Below are 20870 nucleotides of genomic sequence, written 5' to 3'. Positions count from 1 at the left end.
ACTGTTATACAGCGATGGAACGCACTATGTCCTTGAAATGTAAAGATTCTTTCCGTTTTTAAAGTAGCCGAAGTATCTTTCTCGTACGAATGCAACAATTTATTTACTAAAGCAATCAAACTACTGACTCCGAGCTCTTCAAGCCTCACTTTTTCACCTCCATTGTTTCGTCAACACGAATGTGCATTCTTGCCGCAATATCGTTTCTATTAGTGTTTAGAAAAGCCTTGCATGTACTTCATTCACATCGTCTCGTGCAAGTCGAGTTGGTGGGTCCAAGAAGAAAGTGTTTTCTGATAATGTTCTCTCGTCTTGATATTCAACATTGGATGGCAAGAGACTATCCTACAGTGACTTAACGTCAGGACGTAGAATGGCGGCACAGACTCCAGGCCACAACTTTAAGTACTCTCTACTTGAGTTGCTCGAGAAAGCGCAGGGTGTCCAGGGGTCAGCGACGGCCTGTTAAAAGGCTCTCACTCTGGGGATTAAAAGGAGGCGCGACTGAGAGCGAACGCGAAAATAAAACACGCGGAGATTGAATTGGAGGGGGAAAATGAAGATCTCTCTTGATCTTGAAATTGTGTGGGAGTCGCCATCATTAATTCATTCTCTGTTTTATACTCAGAATACTGCAATCTAACTCCTAAGGAAGCTCTTGGCTTTCTGACCGGTTGTCATGTTGCATTTCTTTATCCTCAGGTTTAAAGCTCTCCCATTTTAAGTTCAATGCTGTAAAGATATAGCATTGTTCTCGTAATTTCCTTTTCTCCTGGGCTTTAATTATCTTTTTCTCATTTTCGTCCTTGCTGAATCTATGTTTAACTTCCTTTTATTGTTCCTTATTTTATCGATTTCACTTCTCCCAACAGGAACGTCTAGCTACGTTCATTAATCAAAACGAGGAAGCAGTGAACTTAACTGGGTAGATCAAAAGGTGTAAGGGCATCGAATTTATGAAGGGTGACCCAACGCGTCCATAAATCTCGCTTTCCTGTAGCTTCTGTGAGAGGGGTAGTGGAACATATTTCAAACGAAATGCCCTCAGGTGAATGATACTGTTCACTGAAAACCAGCGGTGTCGCATCTTCTAGTTCAAATATAAAGCAAGTTCATCCATGAAAAGATACACCAAATACACAAAAACAGAGAAAAGAAACTCCAGGCAGTAAATATTTGCTCTGCGCCGAGAAACTTTAACCTAATATCAAACGCTTCAAAGGATCACAAAAGCACGTAATTTATTATAACGTTTCCCGTTAAGAACTGGTCGTTGCCCACGAGAAAAAATCCTTTTTGTGTTACACGCAGATCACTTCCCCCAAAATCTAGCCAGATATTAAGGGCTTGTTGATATGCTTACATTGCTGATCACGTGTCTGCCAGTGGGCGGTAATCACCAAAAAATCCACTTTTTATTTCAAGGGCGCGTTGGTGCGACGCAAAAGCTGAAGTAAGATCTCCCATTTGCAATTGCGTGTTTACTAGTTCAAAGTAGCTTTCAGCTACTTTCAAGTGCATTTCACAAAACAATTCCTGTCTTATTTCAAGTGCGCACTGGTGTGACGCAAGAGCTGAAGTAAGATTTCCCTTTTGCAGTTTTGTGTTTCCTAGTCTATAGTAACTATGAGCTACTCTCGAGTCTTTTTCAACCAGTAATTCACGTCTGATTTCAAGTGCACACTGGTGTGACTGAAGTGCTGCCTCGAAGTCTTTCATTTCACATTGTATAACCCAAGCACACCGCCACTGATGTAACTCAAGTGCTGACTTTTATTTCATGTTGTGTAACCCCAACTATCAGCTATCAGCTGTCAGTGGGTGTTTTTTACCAAAAAATTCACGTCTGATTTCAAGTGCACGCTGTTTTGACTGAAGTGCCGACTTCAAGTCTTTCATTTCATGTTGTGTAACCCCAACTGAAAAGTAGCTATCAGCAGTCAGTGAGTGTTTTTCACCAAACAATTCACGTCTGATTTCAAGTGCACGCTGGAATGACTGAAGTGCCGACTTGAAGTCTTTCATTTCATGTTGTGTAACCCCAACTGAATGGTAGCTGTCAGCTGTCAGGGAATGTTTTTCACCAAACAATTCACGTCTGATTTCAAGTGCACGCTGATTTGACTGAAGTGCCGACTTGAAGTCTTTCATTTCATGTTGTGTAACCCCAACTGAATGGTAGCTGTCAGCTGTCAGTGAGTGTTTTTTACCAAACAATTCACATCTCATTTCAAGTGCACGCTGTTTTGACTGAAGTGCTGCCTTGAAGTCTTTCATTTCATGTTGTGTAACCCCAACTGAATCGTAGCTGTCAGCTGTCAGGGAATGTTTTTCACCAAACAATTCACATCTCATTTCAAGTGCACGCTGATATGACTGAAGTGCTGCCTTGAAGTCTTTCATTTCATGTTGTGTAACCCCAACTGAATGGTAGCTGTCAGCTGTCAGGGAATGTTTTTCACCAAACAATTCACATCTCATTTCAAGTGCATGCTGTTTTGACTGAAGTGCTGCCTTGAAGTCTTTCATTCCATGTTGTGTAACCCCAACTGAATGGTAGCTGTCAGCTGTCAGGGAATGTTTTTCACCAAACAATTCACATCTCATTTCAAGTGCACGCTGTTTTGACTGAAGTGCTGCCTTGAAGTCTTTCATATCATGTTGTGTAACCCCAACTGAAACGTAGCTATCAGCTGTCAGTGAGTGTTTTTCACCAAGCAATTCACGTCTGATTTCAAGTGCACGCTGGAATGACTGAAGTGCCGACTTGAAGTCTTTCATTTCATGTTGTGTAACCCCAACTGAATGGTAGCTGTCAGCTGTCAGGGAATGTTTTTCACCAAACAATTCACATCTCATTTCAAGTGCACGCTGTTTTGACTGAAGTGCTACCTTGAAGTCTTTCATTTCATGTTGTGTAACCCCAACTGAATGGTAGCTGTCAGCTGTCAGGGAATGTTTTTCACCAAACAATTCACATCTCATTTCAAGTGCACGCTGTTTTGACTGAAGTGCTGCCTTGAAGTCTTTCATTTCATGTTGTGTTACCCCAACTGAATGGTAGCTATTAGCTGTCAGTGAGTGTTTTTCACCAAACAATTCACGTCTGATTTCAAGTGCACGCTGTTTTGACTGAAGTGCTGCCTTAAAGTCTTTCATTCCATGTTGTGTAACCCCAACTGAATCGTAGCTGTCAGCTGTCAGGGAATGTTTTTCACCAAACAATTCACGTCTGATTTCAAGTGCACGCTGGGATGACTGAAGTGCCGACTTGAAGTCTTTCATTTCATGTTGTGTAACCCCAACTGAATGGTAGCTGTCAGCTGTCAGGGAATGTTTTTCACCAAACAATTCACATCTGATTTCAAGTGCACGCTGATATGACTGAAGTGCTGCCTTGAAGTCTTTCATTTCATGTTGTGTAACCCCAACTGAATGGTAGCTATAAGCTGTCAGTGAGTGTTTTTCACCAAACAATTCACGTCTGATTTCAAGTGCACGCTGTTTTGACTGAAGTGCTGCCTTGAAGTCTTTCATTCCATGTTGTGTAACCCCAACTGAATCGTAGCTGTCAGCTGTCAAGGAATGTTTTTCACCAAACAATTCACATCTCATTTCAAGTGCACGCTGTTTTGACTGAAGTGCTGCCTTGAAGTCTTTCATTTCATGTTGTGTAACCCCAACTGAATGGTAGCTGTCAGCTGTCAGGGAATGTTTTTCACCAAACAATTCACATCTCATTTCAAGTGCATGCTGTTTTGACTGAAGTGCTGCCTTGAAGTCTTTCATTCCATGTTGTGTAACCCCAACTGAATGGTAGCTGTCAGCTGTCAGGGAATGTTTTTCACCAAACAATTCACATCTCATTTCAAGTGCACGCTGTTTTGACTGAAGTGCTGCCTTGAAGTCTTTCATATCATGTTGTGTAACCCCAACTGAATCGTAGCTATCAGCTGTCAGTGCGTGTTTTTCACCAAACAATTCACGTCTGATTTCAAGTGCACGCTGGAATGACTGAAGTGCCGACTTGAAGTCTTTCATTTCATGTTGTGTAACCCCAACTGAATGGTAGCTGTCAGCTGTCAGGGAATGTTTTTCACCAAACAATTCACATCTCATTTCAAGTGCACGCTGTTTTGACTGAAGTGCTGCCTTGAAGTCTTTCATTCCATGTTGTGTAACCCCAACTGAATCGTAGCTGTCAGCTGTCAAGGAATGTTTTTCACCAAACAATTCACATCTCATTTCAAGTGCACGCTGTTTTGACTGAAGTGCTGCCTTGAAGTCTTTCATTTCATGTTGTGTAACCCCAACTGAATGGTAGCTGTCAGCTGTCAGGGAATGTTTTTCACCAAACAATTCACATCTCATTTCAAGTGCATGCTGTTTTGACTGAAGTGCTGCCTTGAAGTCTTTCATTCCATGTTGTGTAACCCCAACTGAATGGTAGCTGTCAGCTGTCAGGGAATGTTTTTCACCAAACAATTCACATCTCATTTCAAGTGCACGCTGTTTTGACTGAAGTGCTGCCTTGAAGTCTTTCATTTCATGTTGTGTAACCCCAACTGAATCGTAGCTATCAGCTGTCAGTGAGTGTTTTTCACCAAGCAATTCACGTCTGATTTCAAGTGCACGCTGGAATGACTGAAGTGCCGACTTGAAGTCTTTCATTTCATGTTGTGTAACCCCAACTGAATGGTAGCTGTCAGCTGTCAGGGAATGTTTTTCACCAAACAATTCACATCTCATTTCAAGTGCACGCTGTTTTGACTGAAGTGCTGCCTTGAAGTCTTTCATTCCATGTTGTGTAACCCCAACTGAATCGTAGCTGTCAGCTGTCAAGGAATGTTTTTCACCAAACAATTCACATCTCATTTCAAGTGCACGCTGTTTTGACTGAAGTGCTGCCTTGAAGTCTTTCATTTCATGTTGTGTAACCCCAACTGAATGGTAGCTGTCAGCTGTCAGGGAATGTTTTTCACCAAACAATTCACATCTCATTTCAAGTGCATGCTGTTTTGACTGAAGTGCTGCCTTGAAGTCTTTCATTCCATGTTGTGTAACCCCAACTGAATGGTAGCTGTCAGCTGTCAGGGAATGTTTTTCACCAAACAATTCACATCTCATTTCAAGTGCACGCTGGAATGACTGAAGTGCTGCCTTGAAGTCTTTCATATCATGTTGTGTAACCCCAACTGAATCGTAGCTATCAGCTGTCAGTGAGTGTTTTTCACCAAGCAATTCACGTCTGATTTCAAGTGCACGCTGGAATGACTGAAGTGCCGACTTGAAGTCTTTCATTTCATGTTGTGTTACCCCAACTGAATGGTAGCTGTCAGCTGTCAGGGAATGTTTTTCACCAAACAATTCACATCTCATTTCAAGTGCACGCTGTTTTGACTGAAGTGCTACCTTGAAGTCTTTCATTTCATGTTGTGTAACCCCAACTGAATGGTAGCTGTCAGCTGTCAGGGAATGTTTTTCACCAAACAATTCACATCTCATTTCAAGTGCACGCTGTTTTGACTGAAGTGCTACCTTGAAGTCTTTCATTTCATGTTGTGTTACCCCAACTGAATGGTAGCTATTAGCTGTCAGTGAGTGTTTTTCACCAAACAATTCACGTCTGATTTCAAGTGCACGCTGTTTTGACTGAAGTGCTGCCTTAAAGTCTTTCATTCCATGTTGTGTAACCCCAACTGAATGGTAGCTGTCAGCTGTCAGGGAATGTTTTTCACCAAACAATTCACATCTGATTTCAAGTGCACGCTGATATGACTGAAGTGCTGCCTTGAAGTCTTTCATTTCATGTTGTGTAACCCCAACTGAATGGTAGCTATAAGCTGTCAGTGAGTGTTTTTCACCAAACAATTCACGTCTGATTTCAAGTGCACGCTGTTTTGACTGAAGTGCTGCCTTGAAGTCTTTCATTCCATGTTGTGTAACCCCAACTGAATCGTAGCTGTCAGCTGTCAAGGAATGTTTTTCACCAAACAATTCACGTCTGATTTCAAGTGCACGCTGGGATGACTGAAGTGCCGACTTCAAGTCTTTCATTTCATGTTGTGTAACCCCAACTGAATCGTAGCTATCAGCCGTCAGTGAGTATTTTTCACCAAACAATTCACGTCTGATTTCAAGTGCACGCTGGAATGACTGAAGTGCCGACATGAAGTCTTTCATTTCATGTTGTGTAACCCCAACTAAATTGTAGCTGTCAGCTGTCAGTGAGTGTTTTTCACCAAACAATTCACGTCTGATTTCAAGTGCACGCTGGAATGATTTCAGTGCCGACTTGAAGTCTTTCATTTCATGTTGTGTAACCCCAACTGAATCGTAGCTATCAGCCGTCAGTGAGTGTTTTTCACCAAACAATTCACGTCTGATTTCAAGTGCACGCTGATGTGACTGAAGTGCCGACTTGAAGTCTTCCATTTCATGTTGTGTAACCCCAATTGAATAGTAGCTGTCAGCTGTCAGGGAGTGTTTTTCACCAAACAATTCACGTCTCATTTCAAGTGCATGATGTTTTGACTGAAGTGCTGACTTGAAGTCCTCCATTTCAAGTTGTGTAACCCCAAGTGAATGGTAGCTATCAGCTGTCAGTGCTGGTTTTTCACCAAACAATTCACGTCTGATTGCTGTTACACTTACTGAAAACAAAACAAAAAACTACTTAGTATTCACTCAAAGATGAGTAGCATCTTGATACTTCATTCTCAAGAAAATCGTCGGAGAGAAACATTCTTCAAATGCGATTCGAAACGAAAAATAAAGAAGCAAAGAAACATTTATCATATACACACTGACATTTACTCACTAGAAAGGCGCGAGATAAATTTCCATTAGCAATAGCTAAGAGCCAATAAAATGTCACTTATCGTATTTTTTACGTGTGAAGAAAACGATGTTCAATCAAGAGCCTCGTATAATTTTTTTTCTCGCTTGAGCTGTATCAAAGCAATTCTCATTCAAGCCTGAACTTGCAGCGTTTGACTTTTGAAACCGTTCGTAAAATTGTATAAATTCGCTCTCCGGACTGTTTTCAAATTCGAATTTCTTTGGAAAAATGAGTGAGAAAAGATTTGTCGCTTATGAAACTTCAGTTGGGGATTATGTTGAAAGCATGGAGAACAGATACACGAAGGAGAAGACAAAACGAGATGTACCGCTGTTTGAAGAATTTTTGAGAAAGGAAAAGAACGATTTGCGAGAAGTGCACACGATTGCGCCAGCAGATTTGAATAAGTAATTTGCGGAATTTATTTTATTTGTTCTGTTAGACGTTCTGAAGGTGTCTCGTCTCAAGTCTTGAGCGGCATTTGAAGACAAATGGCTACCCCGTGGGTATCATGAACGATAAACAATTTGAATTGGCAACGAAAAGTCTTCAGTAAAAGGAAAAAAACAAGAGTAGAAGAAAGCAGGCCGTGGAAACAAGTATAAAGCTCCTGTGGCGCCAATCGATCTACTGTTTAACAATTATTCGCTGAAGGCGAAGTAAATATTGGTGAACATTCATTAATATTTACTGAGCCTGAAGCGAATAACTGTTTTAGTATAATTACTCAGGTGATTATCAGACAAAAACAAGAACCGTGCGAAAAATGTCGATTTTGTTTCTTTGTTTCAAATTGTCACGCGTCAATGAACAGAGACGTCCAATCTGCCGATAACATGCTCAATCGAAATCACATGCTCAATCGATAAACTGCACAAGCCTCAAGCAGTATTCTTAACTGCTGCTTACAGTGGGTTTCAAATAACTTTGGACGATCGGGCTCCCAACTTTGTTAGGTACTTCCGAAGTTTGCGCCGGACTTTTCAATTTAATTAACTTCATATCAAACGAACATTAGCCCAGCCGAAGTTCGTTTGGTTGCAATGAGAGGAAAAAGGATGGCAAGTAGAAGGCATCCCAAGCACGGTGAGGGAGAGAATTGTAGATAACTGGCTATAGGGTAAGGGACTGAGTGCAAATGGTAAGAATTACACTCGCTCACCCTGCAAGCAGAGCCTCCTTTTTTCTTTTTCTTTCCTGAGGAGGCGTATCAAACTTTGAGTTGACTTTTTGGAGTGAGAATAAGACACATTCTCGCTGTTTGTTTTGAATACCTTGCCATGGAGCGACTAACTAACTCCCTTCCAGGTTTGGAAAAAGTATTATCGCTTTAAATACGTATTCTCCAATTCAGCGCTTGAAAGACGGTTTTTGGAAGTGTTCGATCGTTCGTTTGGTTTTGTTTACTATAGCGATTGTTGCAATATAACTTTCTATATCTCTTTACTAAGCTTATTAGAAGACTTTAGAGTAAGTCATTTGAATGCCGTAATAGAACAACAAATTCGTCCAATGCTGAAGCCATTCGCTCGAACTCGCGCGAGCTGAGAAGAGACTGAAATGCATCAAGCAGTGTTTGGAAAAGTCCTAAATAAAATGTCATGAATGCAACCTTTTGCTTCGTTTGTCTTCTGACTTTGAACATCTGGCATTGATTTCCATATACAGTTAGGCCTACATAAACCAATAAAATAAGCATATTTCAAAGCCCAGACATATCAATCCGGTCACAGGTATGTTATTTCAAAATTGTTTTCGACTTCTTTGCTGAGGGAGATACATTTTTTTGTCACACTGTTTTGCAACCAGCACGTGGTGGAAGGAGTTTACTTTCGCTCTTACCAGCCGTCGACGAATTTGAAAAACAACGTCTTTTGTATTTTTGGCTCAGTGATTGGCCAGTAGCTGAAATCTCCTAGCAACAGTTAAATCGTTTCCCACCCAGTTACTTTTTGGGGTTAACGCTCGCGTGCTTAGCGTCCGCTCCTGAGATTTGAATAGGACGCTAGGTTTAAGACTAAACGAATGATACGGGTGAAAAGATCTGAAGAATATATATTTACAAATAAATGAGAGAAAACGACCAAAAAAAGGCAAAAGTCTACTTTATTGTGAGTAATTCAACTTTATTTGACATAAATGTAATCTTTATTTAGTCGAAACTCATGTTTCCTATAGCCCATGCTCCCACGAGTCTCCTGTAGCTCCGTGGTACAGCATCCAAACTGGTAATCGTAAGGTCTTAGATTCGACTCCTGATAGGAGCACTCGGATTTCTTTTTTCCGAGTATTCCTGTGTCACTTTTTAGAATAATACACCATTCTCATTCATTCACCAGGCTTGAAATATACCATCACATGTATTGCATATAGCAAAAACATTGTAGAACAAATAATCTAAAAAAAGAGCAAGGCTGATTTCACGGTCAGGGAAGTATATTTAACAATTATTTTCACGAGCGCGCGTAGCGCCGAGTTGGCTATAATCATCTAATATCCAACAAGATGATTTCGCTGTCCAAGAAACAACTAGAAGGCAATTTAATGGTTGTTTTTTCTCGTCCATGGTATAATAGCTTTAAATGTACCATGGCTGCTAAACCAATCAAATCCCTCGAATTGCATTATACAATGATTCAGTTTTTAATAATTTCCAATATTTCGAAAGGCACGTGACCCTGTGGCAAGAGACGTTGTAAAACATATCCTGAAGAAGAAAGGCCGTGCCTTTCGAAATATTGGAAAATATACTTCCTTGATCGTGAAATCAGCCTTTTTTTTAGGTTATTGGTTTTAATGAGCCCGCTGTACCATAAAAAAATCAAGATGGCGGCCAGATCTGCTCGAAGCCAAGCACCAGTTATCCTCGACATTAATATAATTGGTATGTTCCACGGATTACATGATTTGTCAATACAGCAGTCAACTGCCTTTAAAAACAACAACCAAAAAAAAAGGTTACCAACGAACTGACGATGTGACTTACTATATTGAGTATTGCAAGAAAACACAGCCCAGCATTTATAGTGTATGGTGGCCGATGTTTGCCATTCATATTTTTCGTTGTTTTGTTAAGATTTTGCATAAATTGTTTGATATAAATCAATGAGAAATCAAATTGACTAATCAATGTAAATTCAAAATAAAATTAGTTAGAATTAAGAAATGCAACAAAAACCGATTTGTAAAGCGAAACTAGTTTAATTTCCCATTGATTTATATCAAATAATTTATGCAAAATCTTAACAAAACAACGAAAAATATGAATGGCAGACATCGGCCACCATAATAGTGGTGAGAGTGGTTGTGAGGCGGTGACTTTAGATGATGGTCGAGAGCCGCTCGAACCGACAATAAACTAGTTTTCAGATTACAAAAACTATCGTCTTTTCTCCTCACTGAAACGTAAAACTTAGAGAGACATTTATTCATCTTGTTTACTTCCATGCTTTCAAATTCTGTCTTAAATTCGTTTTATTTGTGAAATCATTGTGTTAAAAAAAGAAAATCTTGCGCGATTTTAACTTAAGCTTACTTTGTTGTCTTCATTTTAAGCCATCGAGATCGACAACATGCAATTTACAAGGGTTTTTTTTTTTTACAATTAGCAAAATTTTTATGTCTTGCCTTCGGAAAGCGTCACCTGAGACTTAGCTACATCTTTAGTGCCTTTCGGAATTGCATTTTCTTTCTTCTTTTTCATTTCTTCCTCAGAAACATCAACAAATCGTTTAGCAGTCATTTTGAAAAATTAATGCTCCCGCTATAACCACCTCGCGCGAGGTGATTATAGCAGGATATGACGCAATCCTCGACCAATCAGATCAACAGAATCTCTATAATCTCCTGAGAAATTATACTAAACGGAAATAATATGCTTGGTGTTTCTTCTGCTAAATCACTGTTCAATACTTTGGCTTAACAACACCATTCATTTTGGAATGCGAGGTTTTCAAGAGCACAGAGAATTGTGCTGGGGTGATGTCAAACTTTCTGAGGACGCAAACGGTAACGAATATTTAGTGTACACTGAGAGACAAACAAAACGAGGTCTGGTGTTGACGCCTCCAACGTCCGAAAGGCTTTGTTAAAAATGTTCTCGACTGGCACTGAACGAGATCCCGTAGCCATGTACAAAATTTACCGCGAAAAGCGACCGAAAAATATGATGACTAATGATACACCATTTTACTTGGAGATAAACTACATGAGAAAGGATAGCTCTAAAGAAATCTGGTTCAAGGCGGCACCAGTGGGTGTACTACCTTGCCAACTATTCAAACCGGGGCATGCATCACTGAAACCACCGAAAAAAAAATGGAAGAGAATCCGAATTGAGAAGTCCGACTCAGATAAAACTTTACAACCTATATCTCAATATTTTGTACTTGCTGCAATGTTGCATTTCTAACGGAAAGGCCGTTTACATGGCTTACATCTTTTATGAGCTTTTGACTTGAGTCTGCGTAACGACAAATTTTTATTAAACAAGAATTCAAATCTCAGTCTGCATATAATAAACATAATACACCATGGAAAGTGTGTCCGTGTGGTATTTACGCACTCGTTGGTTTGTACCAGAAATCTCACTCGTTCGATTTCTGATACTTCGCCAACTCGTACGTAAATACCATGCGTTCAAAAACTCATTAACAATTCATAAGCCCATTGACTTTCTTTCCATTGACTTATCAAATGGTCGATAAAACATCACGTGCAGTGGTTTAAAACCCGATAAAACCTCCCCCATATTAGTATGTGGTGTTAAGGCTGGTTTCCATATGATCGCGGATCGCAGATCGCAGATCGCAATAAGGTCTGCGATCGTCTGCGATCATATGGAAACATACTTCTGCGATCGTCTGCGATCCTGCGATCACGATCGCAGACGATCGCAGAAGAAAGAACATAAAGGCTGGTTTCCATATGATCGCGGATCGCAGATGGCAGATCGCAATAAGGTCTGCGATCTGCGATTTGCGATCATATGGAAACCAGCCTTTAAGGGCGGTGCCTAATAAAAAACCGAAGTATTTTTGTTCAGTTTATGACTATGCGGGAAAAGCAGATCTTAGCAAGGGCTATTGAAATCCAAAGAGAAAATTGGGGGTAACCACGCATTTTTTAGAGGTAATTAAGAAACACTTATTCTACAAAGCAGTAAAATACAAAGCAGTGTATGGCGTTGTTTTCCAAATTGGAGCTTTAGTATCTCTAAAAAATGCATTGTTACCCCCAATTTTCTTTTTGGATACCAAGAGCACTTGCTAAGGTCTGCTTTCTCTGCATAGTTTTAAACCGCGCAAAAATGTTACTGTTTTAGTAGGAACCACCCATAGGAAACCCGAGTATCTCGAGATGCGCAGAGCGTATGCGCAGTAACAAAAGTAGGCACCGTCCTTAAATGTTTTTCTCAGTCGTGTGCTAATTTCCAACGTTGGCAAAAGCATCATTGTTATGAACTCTCTTGACACACGCTTTTCCAGGAATGTTTTTGAAGCCGTTCAAAAAACTCGCAGTACGTGTTTTATCGGGTCTAAAAACCACTCGGCTACGCCTTTCCATGAAGTATTTTATATATCTGACCTTGTATATCTATCTGATGTGGTGAAGCTAACGTAAGAGTGTATTTTCGACTGTAATCTTAGAATACCGTTGTTATTTCCTTTTGGTAGTTTTGAGAGATATTTTCCGGATCATTTCACATTTTCCTGTTGTTCCAAGATTAGATTTTAGAGATTGTGCGTGGACAGGTTTGCCTACTTGCTTTACCCTTGACTGGGGCCTCCTTGAATTTTTAAATCAAGACAAACTCTTAAGCATTTTATCAACCTGATTGGTTGCCCTTTTTATCTATTTCCTTAGAACAGTTGTGCTGTTCTTCCATGTCGGTGCATTTTGGCAAAACCAATATTTATCTATGGAAGGAACCATCTGGCCTTGCTTGAATTACAGTTGTAAACATATTTACAGCACATTATAAAGTAAGGCGTGATTTGAGGGATAGTTGTAGAATAAATGAAGAAAAAAACAGCTTCTTAAAGAATAAAGCAGACCAACGAAGATTCCTGTCACCTCTCCGCTTAGCTGAGCGACTTTTCCAACAATAACGAAGTCAGCAGCAGTATACTAACGGAAATTTACCTGGTACGTCACGTAGAGACAATTCATCAATGGTTTTCTGCAACTCTTTCAGTTCATCCTGCAGTTTCTCAACATCGTTCTGGGTATTATCTTTCAAGACTAAAAGATCAGAAAAGTCGTAAGCTCAGAAGATTGCCTTACCACACTATGCTCGGAAATAAAGTGAGAGACTATATTAAACCACCTTTGTTGTGATTCATGCAAGGTACTTGGTAGATTTTTTCGAACAGCGGTATCTGTCAATTACTACCAAAACGCTTGTACGCAATTGGTGGTGCAATGGGGTCATTTTCCTTGAAAAGACCGAGGACATCGTCTCCACGAAAAAAAAAAGTGCAGCAAAGCCAACGTATTGCTTGTGAAAGAGCAAATTAGGGATCATCCTTCCTGAGAGGCACCAGCGCAGAGTCTGTAGAAGAACTTGCATCAAAAAAACATCCGAACTTTCGACATCAAGGTGTACCTTATCTTATTGCAATAGATCCATTAGTTAAAATGTGCTAACTGTTTGCGAAAAAGTCCTTACTCTTAAAGTTTTTACTCTTTTTGCATGTCTTAATCCGCACCTGCTAATAACATGTTCTAATGCAACTCTCCTGAGCCACAGAACACGACGTATTAGACAATCTGCAGAATTTATGGAACTGCAGTTCTATCTTTATACGATCTACACTTCCCACGTATCATATTGAAGTCCGTTTTCAGCGGATTTTTGTTCCATCGTGGGAACATCAGCCTGCGTAGTCCGTAAGACTGATCTGTGATTATAAAACAAACTAACGGTAACTTTGGTTTTTTTCTACGAAACAAACTACAAGATTATAGATAATCAAGACCCTTTTTAGAGCGTTTACGCGGGATGCTTCGGGTGATGCGAGCATTAACTTTGAATTGAATGGCTGAAACTTGTTGGATTTCGAGATCGTTGATTGCACAAAATCATGAGTTTTTAGTAGTTAGTTATCAAGCGATTTTATTAGCTGTTAATGATACCTTAAGATTACGGCAATCTGACAGACTGAAAATTCTCGTGATTGCTACGAGCATCGATAACAAACCTTATCGTCAGTGCTAATTATATCCTGGTTAAGTACTGTCAGTACGTGTAAGATTACGAAGTGTTCTAGTTTCATCAAGAAAACAGGAAGACAAACAGACAAATAGCTTTCCTAAATAAAAACTGTTAGTAAAAATTTACAATCAAACCTTTAACTTTTTTTTGTTAGGTCGATAACCGCTTAGGCATCTGTTCGACAAAGACCTTTATAGCGTGAAACGATTCAGGGCCCATGGCGCAATGATATTTACGGCCAAACGACTTCGAACGGTCAAAAACAACGTGCGAACGAGCTCAAAACACCCTCAGACGTTTCTCCATCATATGTTCCCCTTCTATTTCTCACGGATTTTTTACTACCATTAGGCTGGCCTAAAGTTTGGTCATCATATTGAACATTAAGCTAAAATAAATTTTTATTGTCTTTTACACCTCTGGGAAGGGATCGTTTGCTCGAAGGAATTTGCCTGAAACCAGGTGTACTCTAACCACTAAAATTGTTTTCTTTTGTCCACGGTTCAGTTCAATGTTTTTTACTCTAATCTCTTAACAGCAAACTCTCTTTGCAAACAGAAACTCATCACTAAGTCTGTAAAGAAGAATTCCACGACTCCTTAACAAACAGATTGAAACAATTTTTACCTAAAATGTTGATAACACACACTTCAGCTCTACATGTTTTCCCAAAATTTGCTCAGTATTAACAGCATCTAAATTATAGTAACTGACGATGCTTTCCATTGTTTCAAGTGGCTTTTACACATACTGAGAACAAAAAATAGGTCCGCAATGCGTACAGGTGTCTACTGCAGAATGTCAGGTAATGGAGCAAAATAACTCATTAAATTCAAGTTTTCTTTCATCAAGAACTGGAGAGGGTATTTGTACTATTTTTTCGTTTTGTTTGGGACTTATTTCAATGTGACAGTGTGTGCAGGTGGTTGTTTTTGTTTTATAAAGGTAGCGTTTGTTTTGCTATTGTAATATAGATGCTCGGGTATCTTGGCAAGAGTGTATAAATGAAGTACGGCATTCATGTCAAACGCAATTAACAGTGGGTCCTGTGGTATTTAGACTCGAGACATTATAGTTTGTGAGATTATCAGATTTTTAGACAATTTGGTGATTTTGCTTAAGAAATGTTTGGAAATATATCCTGAAGTAGTGTTGACCTTAATAACACATGTAATTTACTTTTTCTGTGACAAAAAAAGGAATTTGAGTAAGAAATAATTGGATATCTCTTTAAAATCTTTCGTGCGGAGTAGCTAATCTTATCAAATGAACTGTTTTTGATTTAATTCTTTGTTTTTCGCTGCGGTACTCAAGGAGACTACCTTAATATTACGACGCTTACAATAAAACTTACTGAAGAAACTATCGTTTCTTTATTTATGCATAATACAGTAAGTTTTATAGTTAGTGGCTATGCTTCTTAGTCTAGATGAAGGGGGAGACAAATTCCTGATTGTTAATTTTAGAGTTCTTCGAATCATTCGTTTCTTCATTGCGTTTAAAATCTTTTTTCAAATTTATCCTAGATGGTTCACGGCTCCAACTTTTATACGCTTTGTAGTCTCTTTGTCTTTGTCTCACTGTTTTCCTCCAATTATTATCATGAAGATCTACTTGATGCAAGTATGCAACAGATACATCACGACCTCCATCGCCCTTTGTCAAGTGCAAGCTCACCATATGTTGACTTTTGTCACACAGAGTCTCGAGAACATCGATAAATTTCATACGATACTTGTATTTAACACATTCTGTAAGGCTTAAAGAAAATTGAGGATTTAGGACAGGAATATATGGAAACAGTTTTCTTGAAGCCAATTTACTCTTGTGTAATGTGCAAACTAATTTGTGGCAAATCAAGTTGACATATTTTGTGTTGCTGTTGCGTAAAACTGCAATTGCTCGCATTCCTTTCTGACTGAAAATCTCTGCAACTTTTACACATTTGGAAAGATCGAGAACACATGAAAGGTAAAAACGGTACCTAAAAGACAATAGATTTGAAAACAACCCAAGGTACAGAGAAAAAAGTAGGTTTGGGAAAGGAATATAGGAAAAAAGATATCTTTAAGTGCAATTTATTCTTGTGGATAGGATAAGATATTTGTTTACAATTGCCCGCATTCCTTCCCGAATTTTATTTGTGTTCTGCTTTTGTAACTGTGCTAGTGTGCCTTGAGTTTGAGACCAAAGTGGATCGATCTGTTACCGAAGTGGGTCTATTTTTGAACAAGGTGGGTGGCTTTGTGAATTTCTAAACATCTTCAAGGTTCTGTGAACAACAGACAGCGTTGCTTCATCCGGTGCTAGAAGAGCACAGTTACGATTCATGACTAATTCATTGAACGATTAAACTTCTGCGAAGTAAATAACGCTCCAGCGAAGTAAATAACGCTCCAAAACATTAAATTGTTCCTCCAACTTTTTACGTAAAAAGTAAATTACAAAACTAAAACTTATCCTCAGCAAAACACGCTTCGTATATCCCCACTGCTACAAGTCTTCACCGCACTCCCGAACAGCATACAATGACTGCAATGAGTAACCTTGAGTTTATAGGGATTTATGTTCGGACATATTTAGTCGCTCTGTTTTCACTTGTGATTGGCTGAGATTGGAAGTGCGATAATTTATTGATTACCAGTTTTCAAGATTTGATGGCTTAGTGTCTTCTGCGCAAGCGCAGTAGACACAAAAAACTACTCAGTATTCACTCAAAGATGACTAGCCTCTTGATACTCGATTCTCACGAAAATTAGCGGGGAGAAACATTCCTCAAATGCGATTCTAAACTGTTCTGAACCATCACACCTCGATCCTTTAGTGAAAGTTAAAGCCACTGAGACGTAAGTCCTTCATTATAAGTGTCTTCGGTTTTATTGATAGTAAAATTTCTTCGTGAAACGAATAAAACGTTGCTCCGGAGAACACGATAACACCAAAGCGAGATATAAATTGAAACCTGAACCTGACCGACACTTGATACACTAAGACAGGAAACTCCTGTGTAATGCAGGAGCATGACATGTACATGCGTGAGAGAACACTGCCCGTCTGGTATTAAAAAAAATAATGTCACCAACAATGAGAACGTTGTTGGCGATAACTTTCATAAGTGTTCCTCTATGCGATCACTAGCAATATGCTGAGAGAGTTCATCCAACAGAGGTCTTCATCTGCTCAAAATCCTTCTCAGACTTCAACAAAATTACCTCGGTAACTAGTCTTGTATAGCTCCTGATGGGCCCATCTTTAGCTGTTACCAGGTCTACCTTCCGCACTTTGCCATCGGAGCTGGGATAGACATGAGAGATGCGCGCGAGTGGCTAGCTGTTCCTGGGTGTTTTCTACACCACAGGAGAACCAGATCTACATCCTCCAGGTTTTTCGACTACTGCTGCCACTTCCTCCGTGATTGGAGTGTTGGCAAAGACTCCCTTCTCCAACGAGTCCAGAACAGGTTGGCCAAGAACTCGACTTGTCTCCACTGTTTGCTGTACAATTCCTGGCAGCTAAAGTTCCCAGGCATGGCCTTGAGGCTCTGAGATTTCTGCTTGAGCAGAATGGCAGGAGTGAGAATTTCTGGAACATCTGGGTCGGTGGGAACCAGCACCAGAGGTCGTGCATTGACTTTAGCCGTGACTTCTGCCATTAGCGTCAACAGGACTTCATGAGTAAGATGCCTGGGTGGGAGGTCTGCGAGGACAGATTCCCGGATTCTTCGTGTGACTCCTATCATCTGTTCCATTCACAGCCTTTATTGGCCAAGTATGTCAAGATCGAGCTGTCGTCCATCTTTTTAAGGCAGGATGGAATCTCGTTTCTTGCTACCATGAAATTGTTTCCACAGTCGGAATGGAGCTGCATTGCTGGTCCTCTCAAAGCAAGAAATCGCCGGAGAGTGTTGATGAAACTTGAAGTATCCATTGCTTCTATCAACTCAATATGGATAGCTCTAGTTGTCACGCAGGTAAAGAGGACAGCCCAACGTTTGCTGTTTGCAACTCCTCCTCTCTTTCATCGTGTGCTAACCAATCAGGGACCAAAAACGTCGGGCCCGACATAACTAGCAGGGGTGATGCACTGGACAGGAAGGTCAGCCATTTTCTGAACTTGCTAGCGACGACTTAACTTCTTGCATTTTATGCAATTGTTGTTGGTGCTGTTTACCAGTCGCTTGGCTCCAATGATCTAGAACCCACTGCTTCTGATCAGTCCGAGGGTGAAATGTCACCCTTGATGTAACACTCTCCCATGATAGTAATTTCCTAGAAAAGTAGTAACATGGTGTGAAGTGGGGAGAATCAAGGGATGTTGCTCTTCATAGTTGAGACCTCTATGGTCCAATCTGCCACCAACTCGTAATAGTCCATCCTTGTCAACCACTGGGCTCAGTTTCAGAATTGGGCTTGTTTTTGGCTAACTCCATTTGAGCTGGTAAGACGGTCAATTTCATCCTTGTAGGTTTCATGCTGAATAGTCTGAATCACCAACAACTTTCCCTTGTGAAAGATATTCAGAGACGGTGCTGTTTTCTGGCTGGAATGGATACTTGGTCGTTTTAATGCTTTCTGGCAGTGAGTTTGGATGAATGAGATCAGCCTTGTGATAGCCTTCACGAGAACCTGAAGAAATGGCTGGGTCCTAGAGATTTGTTTGGAAGCGTCTGGGTGAGCAAAGTTTTCACCAGTGGGCGAACTTCAGCAGCTTTGGGGGCCTCTTTGCTGACAGCAGTACTGGAAACCAAATCCTGGGAGTAGAGGAACTTGGGGCCGCTGTTCCACATGCTGTCAACCAGGTTCTCGGCAAGACCTCAGTGATCGCATAGCCAGATCAGCAGGGTTCTGAAGAGTGGACACATAATGGCATTGTTCGGGAGTCGAGGATCTCCTGATTCATTCCACTCGATCGCTAACATACACATAAAAACGGCGACTTTCATTGCTTTTGTAACTGAGGACGACTCTATTGTCAGAGTGGAATGCAATGGTTGCAAACTCCAGATCCATTTCTCCGATAATTCGAGATGGGGAACAGTCGTGGCATGGGATAGAGCAAGCTTCGCTTTGCCTAGGGCAAAGGCGACTTGAATCTCTGTCTCAATGGATAGGTCGAAGGTATGATATGGCACCGATGGCTTCGTTGGACGCGTCACAAAATGTATGTAGCTCACAATGACTGACTGGCTTGAGCGAGGTTGTGTACTGTAGCAACGAGGCACTCTTAACAGGGTAGGTGCTTGGAGAGTTCGGCAGCAATTCTCGCAACCAGGTCTTTCCCTTTCTTGCAGCAGTTCATCCCAACTTTCTGGCTGGAGTTTGCTTGAGGTTTCCATCATGGATCTCAGGAGGATCTTGCCTCTTATAACGAATGGCACGGCGAGTTCTAGAGGATCATACAGACTGTTTATGACGGACAACACGCGTCTTCTTGTAAATGGCTTCTCGTCAGAGACTTTGAAGATGAAAGTGTCGGTTGATATGCCCCAGAGCACTGCACAGAGTTTGTGTTTTTTGAGAGGTCTAGGTCGCGAAGGTGAGCAGCCAGATCTTCGCTGGGGAGGGCTTGTGTCACTGCTGGATGGTTTGAAGCGATCTTGTGCAGGTGCAGGTTAGAGGTGGACAGCATGGCTTGCATGTGGCGTAGTAGGTCAATGGCTTCCCTAGGCTCAGCTATGGACTTAAGTCTGTCGTCTACGTAAAAGTTGTCTACAAGCTCCCTTGCATCTGAGCCAAATTCCTCTCCCCCAACTACGGCTGTTTCCGGAGACAATAGGTGGCTACGGCTGGCGACGATGTATTTCCAATGACATGCACCGTCATTCGATACTCGGTTAGTTCCTTATCCATATTGTTGTCTTTGTACCAGAAGAACCGTAGCAGGTCCTTATGGTTCTTTTGGACAAGGAAAAAATGGAACTCCTGCTCAATGTCTGCCATGAAAGCCACGGGTTACTGGCGGAAGCGCATCAAGATACCAAGTAGGCTGTTTGTCATATCTGGACCAGAAAGCAACATTTTGTTAAGAGTCAAATGCGACGCAGATTTTTCTGGGCTTCTGAGGGTGGTAGACACCAAAATGTCAGTGTTTGGTGCAGGTTTTGCGTGCCCATTGTTGAAAAGTTTCTTAGTAGTGTTGTTTCCTCAGAGGATTCTAGTCTAGGGTGCGCTGCATTGACTTCAGCCTCTTAAGAGCATCTTCCCGATTATTGGGAGGTTTTTGATTCCCTTGCGGAGCGTTAAGGGTGCTTCCCAGTTGCCTGACACTCCCTTAGTCAATGAAGTCTTCATGATATCAATGAACTTACTGTCTTCGACTGAGGTCCCAGGTTTGTTGTCGTTTTTCTTTCGTATGGAGACACTAGCCCCTAGTCCATCTTTGAATTTCCTGTTGCAGAAGGCTCCCTTCCTTTTCCTTGCTGCCAAATTTGCCAGGTGTTCTACACTTGAATCATGTTTGATGTACAACGGATTGGTACAAGGCTGCAGTAAGGAGAGTCTGTCATTATCAAGAACTTGCGTCCTGAAGCAGGAAGTGTCAGTGGCATTGTGGGCACCGTTCAGGAAGGCATTTCCTAGGACTACCCATCCTAAGTCAAGGCGCTGAGCCCATGGGACATCCCTAGGTCCATTTCTATACTCATGATTTTTGTGGAGGGCTGGTGCATCTCTCCTGATGAACAACAGTATTTCAATATCCGTGTCTAGTGCAGGGATCTTGTCTGCAATGGAAGCGAGATGAAGATGGGCTCTGGAGACTGAAGGGGTAGGGATTTCCTCTCTGATGTCTGGGATTGCATCGCATTCTATGAGG

General features: G+C 40.9%; 1 protein-coding gene across 1 annotated transcript in view; it reads right to left on the bottom strand.

Annotated features, from left to right (window-relative positions):
• Positions 1-1371: 1371 nt before the first annotated feature.
• The window catches only part of LOC146463933 (uncharacterized), a 38543-nt gene continuing 19044 nt past the window's right edge, over positions 1372-20870 (bottom strand). Inside the window, 2 exon segments of the mRNA XM_085084018.1 lie at positions 1372-6653; positions 12986-13084. Coding sequence (XP_084940144.1) covers positions 1372-6653; positions 12986-13084 — 5381 coding nt within the window.

This window comes from Pavona decussata, unplaced genomic scaffold (genome assembly GCF_977016875.1).
Source record: "Pavona decussata unplaced genomic scaffold, jaPavDecu1.1 SCAFFOLD_174, whole genome shotgun sequence".
Lineage (NCBI taxonomy): Eukaryota > Metazoa > Cnidaria > Anthozoa > Scleractinia > Agariciidae > Pavona > Pavona decussata.
This window is presented reverse-complemented; position numbering and strand designations above follow the sequence as displayed.